At 53.1% G+C, this 17,060-nt stretch overlaps 1 protein-coding gene across 1 annotated transcript in view; it reads left to right on the top strand.

Moving 5' to 3' along the window:
• SUPT5H (SPT5 homolog, DSIF elongation factor subunit) overlaps positions 1 to 17,060 on the top strand; it is a 104,752-nt gene that overhangs the window by 15,236 nt on the left and 72,456 nt on the right. Inside the window, 2 exon segments of the mRNA XM_075323471.1 lie at positions 8,552 to 8,717; positions 8,800 to 8,865. Of these exon segments, the coding sequence (XP_075179586.1) occupies positions 8,552 to 8,717; positions 8,800 to 8,865 (232 nt within the window).

Here is a 17,060-nt window from a genome sequence, read left to right as displayed (position 1 = left end):
TGCCGTCGCGCCATCCTCGTCGCTCCAGACTGGCCGAGGAGGTCGTGGTACCCGGATCTGTGGCATCTCACGGTCGGCCAACCGTGGGCACTCCCAGACCGACCAGACTTGCTGTCTCAAGGGCCGTTTTTCCATCTGAATTCTGCGGCCCTGAACCTGACTGTGTGGCCATTGAGTCCTGGATCCTAGCGTCTTCAGGATTATCTCAAGAGGTCATTGCCACCATGAGACAGGCTAGGAAACCAACGTTCGCCAAGATCTACCACAGGACGTGGAAAATATTCCTGTCGTGGTGCTCTGCTCAGGGTGTTTCTCCCTGGCCGTTTACTTTGCCCACTTTTCTGTCCTTCCTTCAATCCGGATTAGAAAAGGGTTTGTCACTGGGCTCTCTTAAGGGACAAGTCTCCGCGCTCTCTGTCTTTTTTCAGAAGCGCCTAGCCAGACTTCCACAGGTACGCACGTTCCTGCAGGGGGTTTGTCACATCGTCCCTCCTTACAAGCGTCCGTTAGAACCCTGGGATCTGAACAGGGTGCTGATGGTTCTTCAGAAACCACCGTTCGAGCCAATGAGGGATGTCTCTCTCTCACGCCTTTCACAGAAGGTGGTCTTCCTAGTGGCAGTCACATCACTTCGGAGAGTGTCTGAGCTAGCAGCGCTGTCATGCAAAGCCCCTTTCCTGGTTTTTCACCAGGACAAGGTGGTTCTGCGTCCGGTTCCGGAATTTCTCCCTAAGGTGGTATCCCCCTTTCATCTCAATCAGAATATCTCCTTACCCTCTTTTTGTCCTCATCCAGTTCACCAATGTGAAAAGGATTTGCACTTGTTAGATCTTGTGAGAGCACTCAGAATCTACATTTCTCGTACGGCGCCCCTGCGCCGCTCGGATGCACTCTTTGTCCTTGTCGCTGGCCAGCGTAAAGGGACACAAGCTTCCAAATCAACCCTGGCTCGCTGGATCAAGGAACCAATTCTCGAGGCTTATCGTTCCTCCGGGTTTCCGGTTCCCTCAGGGCTGAAGGCCCATTCTACCAGGGCCGTGGGAGCGTCCTGGGCTTTGCGGCACCAGGCTACGGCTCAGCAGGTGTGTCAGGCGGCTACCTGGTCGAGCCTGCACACTTTCACGAAACACTATCAGGTGCATACCTATGCTTCGGCAGATGCCAGCCTAGGTAGGCGAGTCCTTCAGGCGGCGGTTGCCCACCTGTAGGACGGAGCCGGTTGCGGCTCTATTCTGAGGTATTATTTACCCACCCAGGGACTGCTTTTGGACGTCCCAATTGTCTGGGTCTCCCAATGGAGCGACAAAGAAGGGAATTTTGTTTACTTACCGTAAATTCCTTTTCTTCTAGCTCCAATTGGGAGACCCAGCACCCGCCCCTGTTTTTTGTGTACACATGTTGTTCATGTTGAATGGTTTCAGTTCTCCGATATTCCTTCGGATTGAATTTACTTTAAACCAATTATAATTTTTAGCCTCCTTCTTGCTTTTGCACCAAAACTGAGGAGCCCTTGAGCACGGGGGGTGTATAGGCAGAAGGGGAGGGGCTTTACACTTTTAGTGTAATGCTTTGTGTGGCCTTCGGAGGCATAGCTATACAACCCAATTGTCTGGGTCTCCCAATTGGAGCTAGAAGAAAAGGAATTTACGGTAAGTAAACAAAATTCCCTTCTTTTCTTTGTCGCTCCATTGGGAGACCCAGACAATTGGGTGTATAGCTTCTGCCTCCGGAGGCCACACAAAGTATTACACTTTAAAAAGTGTAACCCCTCCCCTCTGCCTATACACCCTCCCGTGGATCACGGGCTCCTCAGTTTTATGCTTTGTGTGGAAGGAGGCACACATCCACTCATGCATTCTCATATTAGTTATGTCGGTTGGAAGAAAAGAGGGCCCCCACGGCGCCCCCAGCATGTTCCCTTCTCACCCCACTACGTCGGCGGTGTGGTTAAGGTTGAAGTACCCATTGCGGGTACAAAGGCCGGAGCCTCATGCCGTCTCCTTCACCATCCCTTAGCGGCTCTGGGAGAAGTGGGATCCTGTGGGATCCAGTTGCTGGGACCGTGCTCCCTCCGCAGCCCCTGTGGGAATCTGCCGGACCGGAGTCTATTCAACCTCAGGGACCGGGCCCTGCAACTCTAAGGTACTCTGTGTCCCCATTGGGGACTGTGCAGGAGCGCACCTTCTTCCCGGACGCTGCGGCAGCTGCTGAATTGAGAAGACCGACCGTGCCTGCTTGTTGGGCGCGGTCTCAAATTTAGTCCCCGGCTTCATCGCGGCCTAGTCGCAAAAATCCCGCCCCCGGGCCTTCCTGTCAGGGGTAAGGGCGGGACTGCCGACCTGACGTCGGATGTGAGGGCTGGAGCATCCTGCATGTTTCCTCCCCCCTCACTGATCACTGTGGGGACCCCAGACTCCCGCACTTTCCTGGCGCCGCACACTCCTCCCCTGAGATCTCCGGCAGGCATTTTTTGGGCATTCTGCCGGTGGAGGATTCTCAGGAACAGCTCTGCAGCTCCGGGGAACCTAAGACTGGGAATCTGGAGGCTCACACTCCGCTTGTTAGCGGTCGGTAAGCCACACCCGTCACCCGGTGCTGGTCCCCCCTAGGGTGCCGGAATAGATACGTATTTATGTATATATACTTCTGTTCGGTCGGGCTGTATACCCTGTTTTTGCCCATATACCCTCAGTGATCATTCTCCTAGGAGGCAACAGCATGTCGTCCACAAGGAACAAAGCTGTTAAGGCACAGGGTTTTTTTGCGGCCTGTACCTCTTGTGGGGCTATGTTACCTGCGGGTTCCACCTACCCTCACTGTGAGCAATGCTCGACCCCTGTTTCACTTGCTCAGCCGGAGCCTCGGTCACTAGTGGGCCCCTCGGCTCATGTAGACCCCCCTGCTCCCCCTGTCCAGGCGGCAGGGACAGAGTTCTCCTTTTTTGCTGAGAAACTGAGTCACTTTCACAATCCATGGCTCAGTCTATGGACAAATGGTCTGCCAAGCTGCTAGAAGCTTTGCAGTCCAGACCGGTCCTTACACAGGCCCCGGCCCCTGTTGGATCGTCACCTCCAGGCCCCTCTCGGTCCGAGCCGCAGCGCGCCCCCAGGTTGGGCCCTAGGTCCCACGCGGAGGACTCCTGCCAGGACCACAGTCCTAGACAGGCTAAGCGGGCTCGCTGGGAATCTTCCCCGACTTCTTCACGCTGCTCGGGTTCCCAGCTTGAGGACTCTCTGGAGGACGAGGCGGACGTCGCAGCTCAGGGTTCTGACCCTGACGTCGCCCTTAACCTCGATACACCTGAGGGGGACGCATTAGTGAATGATCTTATCTCGTCCATCATCCAGGTGCTGGTTCGCTCTCCTCCGCCTCCTACTGTGGAGGAGTCGGCGTCTCAGCAGGAGAAACACCAGTTTCGGTTCCCCAAACGTACACGTAGTGCGTTCTTCGATCACTCTAACTTCAGAGACGCTGTCCAGAAGCCCAGAGCAGTTCCGGACAAGCGCTTTACTAAGCGCCTCACTGACACGCGTTACCCCTTCCCCGCTGAAGTCGTTAAGGGGTGGGCTCAATGTCCCAAGGTGGATCCTCCAGTCTCTAGATTGGCGGCTAGATCTGTGGTATCGGTGGCAGATGGCGCATCGCTAAAGGATGCCACTGACAGGCAGATAGAGCTCCTGGTGAAGTCCATCTATGAGGCCACGGGCGCGTCTTTTGCCCCGGCCTTTGCAGCCGTGTGGGCACTCCAAGCTATCTCGGCTTGTCTGACCGAGATTAATGCTGTCACACGTAATTCTGCTCCGCAAGTTGCGTCTTTGACTTCTCAAGCGTCAGCTTTTTCTTCCTACGCCATGAACGCAGTCTTAGACTCGGCTAGCCGTACAGCTGTGGCATCCGCTAACTCTGTGGCAGTCCGCAGGGCCATGTGGCTGCGCGAATGGAAGGCAGACTCGGCCTCCAAGAGGTTCTTAACCGGTTTGCCGTTTTCTGGCGAACGCTTGTTTGGCGAACGATTGGATGAGATTATTAAGGAATCCAAGGGAAAGGACTCCTCCTTACCCCAGTCCAGACCTAAGAGACCTCAACAACGGAAAATACAATCGAGGTTTCGGTCCTTTTCGTCCCTCCGCCAAGCCCCAATCCTCTTCGTCCAGCAGGCAGGAGAAAGGCCAGAGGAACTCCTATGCGTGACGGTCCAAGTCACGCCCCCAAAAGGCCGCAGGAGGCACTGCCTCCAAGGCGGCCTCCTCATGACTCTCGGCATCCCCTAACCGCATCCTCGGTCGGTGGCAGGCTCTCCCGCTTTGGGGACGCCTGGTGGCCACATTTTCAAGACCGATGGGTGAGAGACATTCTGTCTCACGGTTACAGGATAGAGTTCAGCTCCCGTCCTGCGGCTCGTTTCTTCAGAACCTCTCCACCCCCCGCTCAGGCCGACGCACTTTTTCAGGCGGTGGACGCTCTGAAGACAGAAGGAGTTGTGACCCCCGTTCCCCTTCAGGAACGTGGTCGCGGCTTTTACTCCAACTTGTTCGTGGTGCCAAAAAAGGACGGATCATTCCGTCCCGTTCTGGACCTCAAACTGCTCAACAGACACGTGAGGACCAGACTGTTTCGGATGGAATCTCTCCGCTCGGTCATCGCCTCGATGTCACAAGGAGACTTCCTAGCATCGATCGACATCAAAGATGCTTATCTCCACGTGCCGATCGCACCCGAACATCAACGCTTCTTGCGTTTCGCCATCAGGGACGAACACCTTCAGTTCGTGGCATTACCTTTCGGCCTGGCGACAGCCCCACGGGTTTTCACCAAAGTCATGGCATCCGTCGTGGCGGTCCTACACTCTCGGGGCCACTCGGTGATTCCCTACCTAGACGATCTCCTAGTCAGCGCCCCTTCTCGGGTGGCGTGTCAACACAGCCTTACAGTCGCTCTGACGACTCTCCAGCAGTTCGGGTGGATCATCAACTTCCCGAAATCCAAGTTGACACCGACCCAATCACTGACTTACCTCGGGATGGAGTTTCATACACAGTCAGCGGTAGTCAAGCTACCGCGGGTCAAACAGCTTTCTCTGCAGGCAGGGGTGCAATCACTTCTTCGGAATCAGTCACACCCCTTAAGGCGCCTCATGCACTTCCTGGGGAAGATGGTGGCAGCGATGGAGGCAGTGCCGTTCGCGCAATTCCATCTACGGCAGCTCCAATGGGACATTCTCCGCAAATGGGACAGGAGGTCGGCTTCCCTCGACAGGACTGTCTCTCTTTCCCTTGCAACCAAGACATCACTTCAGTGGTGGCTCCTTCCCAATTCTCTATCGCAGGGAAAATCCTTCCTACCCCCAACCTGGGCTGTGGTCACCACGGACGCGAGCCTGTCAGGGTGGGGAGCGGTTTTTCTCCACCACAGGGCTCAGGGAACCTGGACTCCGATAGTCTTCCCTTCAGATCAATGTTCTGGAAATAAGGGCAGTGTATCTAGCCCTATTGGCTTTTCAGCGGTGGCTGGAGGGCAGGCAGATCCGTATCCAGTCGGACAACGCCACTGCCGTTGCATACATCAACCACCAAGGCGGCACTCGCAGTCGTCAAGCCTTCCAGGAAGTCCGGCGGATTCTGCAGTGGGTGGAAGCCACAGCCTCCACCATCTCCGCAGTTCACATCCCGGGCGTAGAAAACTGGGAAGCAGATTTTCTCAGTCGTCAGGGCATGGATGCGGGGGAATGGTCTCTGCACCCAGAAGTGTTTCGAGAGATCTGTCGCCGCTGGGGAACGCCGGATGTCGATCTCATGGCGTCACGGCACAACAACAAAGTCCCGGCATTCATGGCACGGTCTCAGGATCACAGAGCTCTGGCGGTGGACGCGTTAGTTCAGGACTGGTCGCAGTTCCGACTGCCTTATGTGTTTCCTCCTCTGGCGATGCTGCCCAGAGTGTTACGCAAGATCAGGTCCGACTGCCGTCGCGCCATTCTCGTCGCTCCAGACTGGCCGAGGCGATCGTGGTACCCGGATCTGTGGCATCTCACGGTGGGTCAGCCGTGGGCGCTTCCAGACCGCCCAGACTTGCTGTCTCAAGGGCCATTTTTCCATCTGAATTCTGTGGCCCTCAACCTGACTGTGTGGCCATTGAGTCCTGGCTCCTAGCGTCTTCAGGATTATCTCAGGATGTCATTGCCACTATGAGACAGGCCAGGAAACCAACGTCCGCCAAGATCTATTACAGGTCTTGGCAAATCTTCTTATCCTGGTGCTCTGATAACGGTTTCTCTCCATGGCCGTTTGCCTTACCCACTTTTCTTTCATTCCTCCAATCCGGAATGGTCAAGGGTTTGTCACTCGGCTCTCTCAAGGGCCAAGTATCGGCGCTCTCCGTATTTTTTCAAAAGCGTCTAGCCAGGCTTCCGCAGGTCCGCACGTTCCTGCAGGGAGTTTGCCACATAGTCCCACCTTACAAGCGTCCGCTGGAACCCTGGGATCTTAACAGGGTGCTAATGGCTCTTCAGAAACCACCTTTCGAGCCGCTGCGGGATGTCTCTTTATCACGTCTTTCGCAAAAGGTGGCCTTTCTAGTGGCAGTTACATCACTCCGAAGAGTGTCTGAGCTAGCAGCGCTGTCATGCAAAGCCCCCTTCCTGGTGTTTCACCAGGATAAGGTGGTTCTGCGTCCGGTTCCGTTATTTCTCCCTAAGGTGGTATCTCCTTTTCATCTCAATCAGGATATCTCTTTACCTTCATTTTGCCCTAATCCAATTCACCAATGTGAAAAGGATTTGCACTCTTTGGATCTGGTGAGAGCACTCCGGTTCTACGTGTCTCGCACGGCGCCCCTGCGTCGTTCAGATGCGCTCTTTGTCCTTGTCGCTGGCCAGCGTAAGGGTTCGCAGGCTTCCAAGTCAACCTTGGCTCGGTGGATCAAGGAACCGATTCTCGAAGCCTACCGCTCTTCTGGGCTTCCGCTTCCTTCAGGGCTGAAAGCCCATTCTACCAGAGCCGTGGGTGCGTCCTGGCCATTGCGGCACCGGGCTACGGCTCAGCAGGTGTGTCAGGCAGCTACGTGGTCTAGTCTGCACACTTTCACGAAACACTATCAAGTGCATACCTATGCTTCGGCAGATGCCAGCCTAGGTAGGCGAGTCCTTCAGGCGGCGGTTGCCCACCTGTAAGAGGGGGCCGTTGTCGGCTCTTTTTATCGGGGTATTCTTTTACCCACCCAGGGACTGCTTTTGGACGTCCCAATTGTCTGGGTCTCCCAATGGAGCGACAAAGAAGAAGGGAATTTTGTTTACTTACCGTAAATTCCTTTTCTTCTAGCTCCTATTGGGAGACCCAGCACCCGCCCCTGTTCCCTTCGGGCTGTTTGTTCTTTTGTGTACACATGTTGTTCATGTTGAATCGTTTCTTTTGGCTCATGGTTTTCAGTTCTCCGAACATCCTTCGGATTGAATTTACCTTAGACCAATTTATAAGTTTCCTCCTTCCTGCTTTTGCACCAAAACTGAGGAGCCCGTGATGCACGGGAGGGTGTATAGGCAGAGGGGAGGGGTTACACTTTTTAAAGTGTAATACTTTGTGTGGCCTCCGGAGGCAGAAGCTATACACCCAATTGTCTGGGTCTCCCAATAGGAGCTAGAAGAAAAGGAATTTACGGTAAGTAAACAAAATTCCCTTCTTTTATTTTATTTTACTAGTCCCCTAGGGAGCTATAGGGATCAGCAATCCGATCACTCTACTATATATGTAGATCTGAGCTACACAGCCGAGATCTGCAGATATGCTGCTTTACTCTCCGTGCTGGCACTATGCCGACATTGAAAGTGATTCATGTTAGCTACAGGCGTTATCACATGACCCTGTGCTACCATGGCAACCACCAGAAGTCACGTGATCACGCACGTTTCTTCCGGTGGGGGTGGCGATAAGTAAAAGTAATGGCTGCGCGCATATATCTCGCTGTCAGATTTTGGCAGCGAGATGTATGGGGTTAAAAGTTGCGGGTGGAAAGCGATTCTACCCATAACTTGCAGGCACACATGTCAGCTGTTGAAGTCAGCTGATATGTGCGCGGATCGCCGCGGCCTTCCTACGGCAGGGGGCGGGAATTAACCTCACACAATCCATGACGGATATTTGTGTCATGGTTTGTGAAGGGGTTAAGATTCACAGGACCAGTGGTCATGTCATTCAGTCTGCGGCTGCCGCTCCAGGGTCCTGCCCTCCTTCTCGTGATTGTGACCACCAGCCGTGCCACTCGCCAGAGCTGTCCATCTTAAGGAGCGCATCTGAAGATATGAGACAACCCTTTTAACTCTTTTACTGCCTTTTTCATTTTTACACTTTTGACATCACTTAAATATAACTCTCATTAATTGTCCCCTCCACCCCTCCGTAATACCCATATAATTTTTTGTGAGTAGACGCCTGACCCATTTACAATCCTGGGTGCCTTCATGCAGTTTTACATTAAAAATAAGACCTAAAAATAAGAGATCAGGATGTGGCCAGTTCATTCACGTCTTCTCATCAATACTTATCTTTTACACCTTCAGGAAGTCGATGAGAGGGCTAGCCCAGCCGGAAGCGAGAAAGGCGAAGAGGCAGAGGAAGAAGAGGTAGAAGAAGACGAGGATGAGTACGATGAAGAGGAAGAAGAGGACGACGATGACCGTCCAAGAAAGAAACCGAGTCATGGGGGATTTATCCTGGATGAAGCCGGTATGACTGAAGTTGCACCTCCAGCCTCGGCAGCCTGACCTGTACCTGTTGGAGACTGACCAGGCGCTTTCTTTCTCCACAGATGTTGATGATGAGTATGAAGACGAAGATCAGTGGGAAGATGGAGCAGAAGACATTCTGGAGAAAGGTACTTTTGGGGCTTTCTGCTCAGTTCTCTGCTGGATTGTGCACACAGTCGCGCATTGTGCGCACTTGAGTTTGCTGAATGTGGTGTATAAAGGCTGAATGCATAGTCACGGATTACACCGGATGCCACGGGAGTGACTGGAGAGTCTGTGGGGGAAAGCGTGTCCTGTCTGCGTGTCTCATGGGGACGTCTTCTCAGTCCAGTGATGGCGACCTACACGGAAGTGATGCTCTGGTTTGGGGCAACGTCACTGATTATCTTGGAGAATTTACAATCCAGCTATTCTCTGGTATAATATCAGATTCTTCCCAGGTGTGACCGAATATAAGGCACAATATGGCAGCCTGTCCTAACAGTGTCTCCCAGGGCGTTCTCCAATCAGAAATCTTTAACCCCTTCACGACCGATGATGTATAGTTAAGTCATTGGCCGTGTCCCCTGCCTTTGCATGCTCACACGCCGAGCCCGCATCTTTCCTGTCAGTTGACAGCTGATTTAATCACCCAATAAAGTGCCTCTAACAGCCACAGGTGGTTAACCAGTTAAATCCCGCTGACAATCTGATAGTAACATTGAATGAACACTTGCTGACAGAAAGCGTGTCACAGATCTCGCTTATCGGCACCCGCATCATGTGATCCCGGACCACCGATGGGCTGTTATGGCAGCCAGGGGGTCAGCTGATGACCCCTGTGTCTGTGATGACGATCCTCCTGTGAACGCCGGCTGCGAGCCACATTCATAGGAGCCATCTGATGAATAATTCTTTTAAGAAGTTTTTCTTTGTCGCTCCATTGGGAGACCCAGACAATTGGGTGTATAGCTTCTGCCTCCGGAGGCCACACAAAGTATTACACTTAAAAGTGTAAGGCCCCTCCCCTTCTGCCTATACACCCCCCGTGCATCACGGGTTCCTCAGTTTTCATACTTTGTGCGAAGGAGGCAGACATCCACGCATAGCTCCACAGCTTAGTCAGCAGCAGCTGCTGACTATGTCGGATGGAAGAAAAGAGGGCCCATAACAGGGCCCCCAGCATGCTCCCTTCTCACCCCACTCTTGTCGGCGGTGTTGTTAAGGTTGAGGTATCCATTGCGGGTACTGAGGCTGGAGCCCACATGCTGTTTTCCTTCCCCATCCCCTTTAGGGCTCTGGGTGAAGTGGGATCCTAATCGGTCTCCAGGCACTGAGACCGTGCTCCATCCACAGCTCCTGGGATTCTGCTGGACAAGGAGCCGAGTATCGTCAGGGACAAGGCCCTGCTACTTTGAGGTACTCTGTGTCCCCGTGGGGACCGCGCACAGAAACACTCCAGCATTGCTGGGTGTGTTAGTGCGCCGGGGACCGCAGCGCTGACCGCGCTTGTGCCATCACACACTGCAGCGTGGCTGGGTGTGTTAGTTTACTGGGGACTACCGCGCTGACCGCGCGCTGCAATTTCACACTGCAGCGCGGCTGGGAGTGTTAGTACGCCGGGGACTACCGCGCCGACCGCGCTTATACGCCGGCCGCGCTTATAACTTTAGTCCCCGGCTTTTGCGGCCTAGTCTCACTCTTTTCCCGCCCCCAGGCCTGCCAGTCAGGGGAAGGGCGGGACGCTGTACAGGACGTCAGCACTGAGGGCTGGAACATGCTTTGCATACTCAACCCCCCTCACTGTGCACAGTGGGGCACCAGATTCCCGCACTTTCTAGGGCACGCCCACGGCCCCCTCCTCTCCTCAGGACGCCGGCAGCCATTCCTGTCAGCTCTTCTGACGCTGGAGAGGGGAGACAAGATCTGGGAGACCCAGGCAGGGATTCTGGTGACCACACAACCGCTTTGAGCGGGCGGTAAGCAGCACCTGAGGTGCTGGCCCCACTAGTGCAGAAGTGTACTTATAGATTATATGATTATAGGCTATACTTTACACTGTATGGTGCACGGTTGATTTTTGGCTATATACCCTCCTGGATTGCTCAGAGGAGACAACAGCATGTCGTCCACAAGAAGCAAGGGTGCCAAAGCACAGGCTTACTATGCTGCCTGCGCCGCATGTACGGCTATACTACCGGCAGGTTCCACTGACCCTCATTGTGTGCAATGCTCGGCCCCTGTGGCACTTACTCAGCCGGAGCCTCTGCTAAGGGTGGCCCAGGGGGAACCACCTGCTACCACTGTCCAGGTGACGGGGTCGGAGTTTGCAGTTTTTACTGATAGACTTTCTGAGACTATGGCTAAGATACTAGAAGCCTTGCAGTCCAGACCGGTATCTCAGACCATGGGCACTGTGGAATCATTGCACCCTGGTCCCCCTCAGTTGGAACAACAATGTCCTCCCGGGGTGTCTCATAGATCCCAGGGTGAGGTCTCTGACACGGACCGCAGCCCCAGACCGCCTAAGCGAGCTCGCTGGGAAATTCCCTCGACATCATCACATTGTTCAGGGTCTCAGCGGGAGGACTCTCTGTATGATGAAGCGGAGGTAGCTGATCAGGATTCTGATCCTGAGGCCGCTCTCAACCTTGATACTCCTGATGGGGACGCCATAGTGAATGATCTTATCGCGTCCATCAATCAAATGTTGGATATTTCTCCCTCAGCTCCTCCAGTGGAAGTCAGCTTCTCAGCAGGAGAAATTCCGTTTCAGGTTTCCCAAGCGTACAACGAGTATGTTTCTGGACCACTCTGACTTCAGAGAGGCAGTCCAGAAACACCGAGCTTGTCCAGATAAGCGTTTTTCCAAGCGCCTTAAGGATACACGTTATCCCTTCCCCCCTGACGTGGTCAAGGGCTGGACTCAGTGTCCCAAGGTGGATCCTCCAATCTCCAGACTGGCAGCTAGATCCATACTTGCAGTGGAAGATGGGGCTTCACTCAAGGATGCCACTGACAGACAGATGGAGCTCTGGTTGAAATCCATCTATGAAGCTATCGGCGTGTCTTTTGCTCCAGCATTCGCAGCCGTATGGGCACTCCAAGCTATCTCAGCGGGTCAAGCGCAAATTGACGCAGTCACACGTACGTCTGCGCCGCAAGTGGCGTCCATAACCTCTCAAACGTCGGCATTTGCGTCCTACGCTATTAATGCTGTCATGGACTCTGCGAGCCGTACGGCGGTTGCAGCCGACAATTCGGTGGCAATACGCAGGGCTTTGTGGTTACGGGAATGGAAGGCAGATTCGGCTTCAAAAAGTGCTTAACCAGTTTGCCAATTTCTGGCGGACCGTTTGTTTGGTGAGAGATTGGATGAAATCATCAAATAATCCAAGGGAAAGGAAACATCCTTACCCCAGGCCAAACCAAACATACCCCAACAGAGGAGGGGACAGTCGAGGTTTCGGTCCTTTCAGGGTGCGGGCAGGTCCCAATTCTCCTCGTCCAAAAGGCCTCAGAAGGATCAGAGGAACTCCGATTCATGGCGGTCTAAGTCACGTCCTAAAAAGACCGCCGGAGGTGCCGCTACCAAGGCGGCTTCCTCATGACTTACGGCCTCCTCACACCGCATCCTCGGTCGGTGGCAGGCTTTCCCGCTTTTGCGACATTTGGCTGCCACAGGTAAAAGACCGTTGGTGTGAGAGACATTCTGTCTCACGGTTACAGGATAGAGTTCAGCTCTCATCCTCCGACTCGATTCTTCAGAACATCTCCGCCTCCCGAGCGAGCCGATGCTCTTCTGCAGGCGGGTGGGCACTCTGAAGGCAGAAGGAGTGGTGATCCCTGTTCCTCTTCAGCAACAGGGTCACGGTTTTTACTCCAACCTGTTTGTGGTTCCAAAGAAGGACGGGTCTTTCCGTCCTGTCCTGGACCTAAAACTGCTCAACAAACACGTAAAGACCAGGCGGTTCCGGATGGAATCCCTCCGCTCCGTCATCGCCTCAATGTCCCAAGGAGATTTCCTTGCATCGATCGATATCAAAGATGCTTATCTCCACGTACCGATTGCTCCAGAGCATCAGCGCTTTCTGCGCTTTGCCATAGGAGACGAACACCTTCAGTTCGCGGCACTGCCGTTCGGCCTGGCGACAGCCCCACGGGTTTTCACCAAGGTCATGGCTACAGTAGTTGCGGTCCTCCACTCTCAGGGTCACTCGGTGATCCCTTACTTAGACGATCTGCTGGTCAAGGCACCCTCTCAAGAGGCATGCCAACACAGCCTCAACGCTACTCTGGAGACTCTCCAGAGTTTCGGGTGCATCATCAATTTTCCAAAGTCAAATCTGACACCGGCCCAATCGCTGACATATCTTGGCATGGAGTTTCATACCCTCTCAGCGATGGTGATGCTCCCGCTGAACAAACAGCGGTCACTACAGACGGGGGTGCAATCTCTCCTTCAAGGTCAGTCACACCCCTTGAGGCGCCTCATGCACTTCCTAGGGAAGATGGTGGCAGCAATGGAGGCAGTCCCTTTCGCGCAGTTTCACCTGCGTCCTCTTCAATGGGACATCCTATGCAAATGGGACAGGAAGTCGACGTCCCTCGACAGGAACGTCTCCCTCTCTCAGGCAGCCAAAGCTTCCCTTCGGTGGTGGCTTCTTCCCACTTCATTATCGAAGGGGAAATCCTTCCTACCCCCATCCTGGGCGGTGGTCACGACGGACGCGAGTCTGTCAGGGTGGGGAGCGGTCTTTCTCCACCACAGGGCTCAGGGTACGTGGACTCAGCAAGAGTCCTCCCTTCAGATCAATGTTCTGGAGATCAGGGCAGTGTATCTTGCCCTAAAAGCGTTCCAGCAGTGGCTGGAAGGCAAGCAGATCCGAATTCAGTCGGACAACTCCACAGTGGTGGCTTACATCAACCACCAAGGCGGAACACGCAGTCGGCAAGCCTTCCAGGAAGTCCGGCGGATTTTGATGTGGGTGGAAGCCACGGCCTCCACCATCTCCGCAGTTCACATCCCGGGCGTAGAAAACTGGGAAGCAGACTTTCTCAGTCGCCAGGGCATGGACGCAGGGGAATGGTCCCTTCACCCGGACGTGTTTCAGGAGATCTGTTGCCGCTGGGGGATGCCGGACGTCGACCTAATGGCGTCCCGGCACAACAACAAGGTCACGGCATTCATGGCACGATCTCACGATCACAGAGCTCTGGCGGCAGACGCCTTAGTTCAGGATTGGTCGCAGTTTCAACTCCCTTATGTGTTTCCACCTCTGGCACTGTTGCCCAGAGTGTTACGCAAGATCAGGGGCCGACTGCCGCCGCGCCATCCTCGTCGCTCCAGACTGGCCGAGGAGGTCGTGGTACCCGGATCTGTGGCATCTCACGGTGGGCCAACCGTGGGCACTACCAGACCGTCCAGACTTGCTGTCTCAAGGGCCGTTTTTCCATCTGAATTCTGCGGCCCTCAACCTGACTGTGTGGCCATTGAGTCCTGGATCCTAGCGTCTTCAGGGTTATCTCAAGAGGTCATTGCCACTATGAGACAGGCTAGGAAACCAACGTCTGCCAAGATCTACCACAGGACGTGGAAGATATTCTTATCTTGGTGCTCTGATCAGGGGTTTTCTCCCTGGCCATTTGCATTGCCCACTTTTCTTTCCTTTCTTCAATCAGGATTGGAAAAAGGTTTGTCGCTCGGCTCCCTTAAGGGACAAGTCTCAGCGCTCTCTGTGTTCTTTCAGAAGCGTCTGGCCAGGCTTTCTCAGGTACGCACGTTCCTGCAGGGGGTTTGTCACATCGTCCCTCCTTACAGACGGCCGTTAGAACCCTGGGATCTGAACAGGGTTCTGATGGCCCTTCAGAAGGCACCTTTTGAGCCTTTGAAGGATATTTCTCTTTCTCGCCTTTCGCAGAAGGTGGTCTTCCTAGTAGCAGTCACATCACTTCGGAGAGTGTCTGAGCTAGCAGCGTTGTCATGCAAGGCTCCTTTCCTGGTGTTTCACCAGGATAAGGTGGTGCTGCGCCCGGTTCCGGAATTCCTTCCTAAGGTGGTATCCACCTTTCATCTCAATCAGGATATCTCCTTACCTTCTTTTTGTCCTCATCCAGTTCATCAATGTGAAAGGGATTTGCATTTGTTAGATCTGGTGAGAGCGCTCAGAATCTACATTTCCCGTACGGCGCCCCTGCGCCGCTCGGAGGCACTCTTTGTCCTTGTCGCTGGTCAGCGTAAGGGGTCACAGGCTTCCAAATCCACCCTGGCTCGGTGGATCAAGGAACCAATTCTCGAAGCTTACCGTTCTTCTGGACTTCCGGTTCCCTCAGGGCTAAAGGCCCATTCTACCAGAGCCGTGGGTGCGTCCTGGGCTTTACGGCACCAGGCTACGGCTCAGCAGGTGTGCCAGGCGGCTACCTGGTCGAGCCTGCACACTTTCACCAAACACTATCAGGTGCATACCTATGCTTCGGCGGATGCCAGCCTAGGTAGGCGAGTCCTTCAGGCGGCGGTTGCCCACCTGTAGGAACGGGACGTTTTACGGCTCTATTACGAGGTATTATTTTACCCACCCAGGGACAGCTTTTGGACGTCCCAATTGTCTGGGTCTCCCAATGGAGCGACAAAGAAGAAGGGAATTTTGTTTACTTTCCGTAAATTCCTTTTCTTCTAGCTCCAATTGGGAGACCCAGCACCCGCCCTGTTCCCTTCGGGCTGTTGTTCTTTGTGTACACATGTTGTTCATGTTGAATGGTTTCAGTTCTCCGAAATTTCTTCGGATTGAAGTTACTTTAAACCAATTTATTTGCTTTCCTCCTTCTTGCTTTTGCACTAAAACTGAGGAACCCGTGATGCACGGGGGGTGTATAGGCAGAAGGGGAGGGGCTTTACACTTTTTAAAGTGTAATACTTTGTGTGGCCTCCGGAGGCAGAAGCTATACACCCAATTGTCTGGGTCTCCCAATTGGAGCTAGAAGAAAAGGAATTTACGGTAAGTAAACAAAATTCCCTTCTTTTTTTTTTTTTTTGTTTTTTTTTTTACAAGTTCAAATCACCCTAATTTTCTGCCCCATTAAAAAACATATATTTTTTTTATTTCATATAAATATTTGGTATCACCTCATTTAGAAATGCCCAATCTATCAAAATATAAAATAAATGAATCCGATCGGTAACAATGATTTTGTAAAGTGAAAAAAATCCAAACACCAATATTACGGGTTTTTTTTCTCTGTCGCGTCATTGGGGGACACAGCACATGGTTTCCTGTGTCCCCCAATGAAGACTCCGAGGAAGAGATTTTACAGTGAGTACCCAAAATCTTATTTTTTTGTGTCACTGCAATAATGCAATAACAAGCGATCAAAACATCACATCTACTCAAAAATGGCATAATTAAAATATCATCTCAGGGTGGAAAAAATAAGCAGTTACTGAGCCCCAGATCCCGAAATATGAGAACGTTTATGGGTCTCGCAAAGTGGCATCAAAAAACCCTTTTTTTTTTTTTTTCCAAATTTCTGAAATTATTTTTCACGCCATAAAAAAAATAAATAAAGCTAAACATGTTTGATATTTGCAAACTTGTACTGCCGTTTGGAATCGTTTTGCCAGGTCAGTTTTACCATATAGTGAATGGGGTAAACAAAAATAATACTTGTGGAATTTTAATTTTATTTATTTATTTATTTTTTTTTCTTCGGCGCTCCATTGGGAGACCCAGACGATTGGGTGTATAGCTACTGCCTCCGGAGGCCACACAAAGCATTACACTAAAAAGTGTAAGGCCCCTCCCCTTCTGGCTATACACCCCCCGTGGGATCACGGGCTGCTCAGTTTTCAAGCTTTGTGCGAAGGAGGTCAGACATCCACGCATAGCTCCACTGTTTAGTCAGCAGTAGCTGCTGACTATATCGGATGGAAGAAAAGAGGGCCCATGCTAAAGGGCCCCCAGCATGCTCCCTTCTCACCCCACTCTTGTTGGCGGTGTTTGTTAAGGTTGAGGTACCCATTGCGGGTACGGAGGCTGGAGCCCACATGCTGTTTTCCTTCCCCATCCCCCTGAGGGCTCTGGTGAAGTGGGATCTTACCGGCCTCCAGGCTCTGAGGCCGGGCTCCATCCACAGACCCGGAGATCCTGCTGGATACGGAGCTGGGTACCGTCAGGGACAAGGCCCTGCAACATTCAGGTACTCTGTGTCCCCGTACAGACAGGCACAGACACACTCCAGCGTTGCTGGGTGTTCTAGTGCGCCGGGGACAGTAGCGCTGCGCGCTTGGGTTATACTCACTGCAGCTTAGCTGAGTGAGTTTATGTGTGGGGAACTACCGCGCCGGCCG

The sequence above is a fragment of the Anomaloglossus baeobatrachus genome, chromosome 9, assembly GCF_048569485.1.
Source record: "Anomaloglossus baeobatrachus isolate aAnoBae1 chromosome 9, aAnoBae1.hap1, whole genome shotgun sequence".
NCBI lineage: Eukaryota > Metazoa > Chordata > Amphibia > Anura > Aromobatidae > Anomaloglossus > Anomaloglossus baeobatrachus.
The sequence above is the reverse complement of the archived record's forward strand: the minus strand, read 5'-3'. Positions and strand labels throughout refer to the sequence as shown.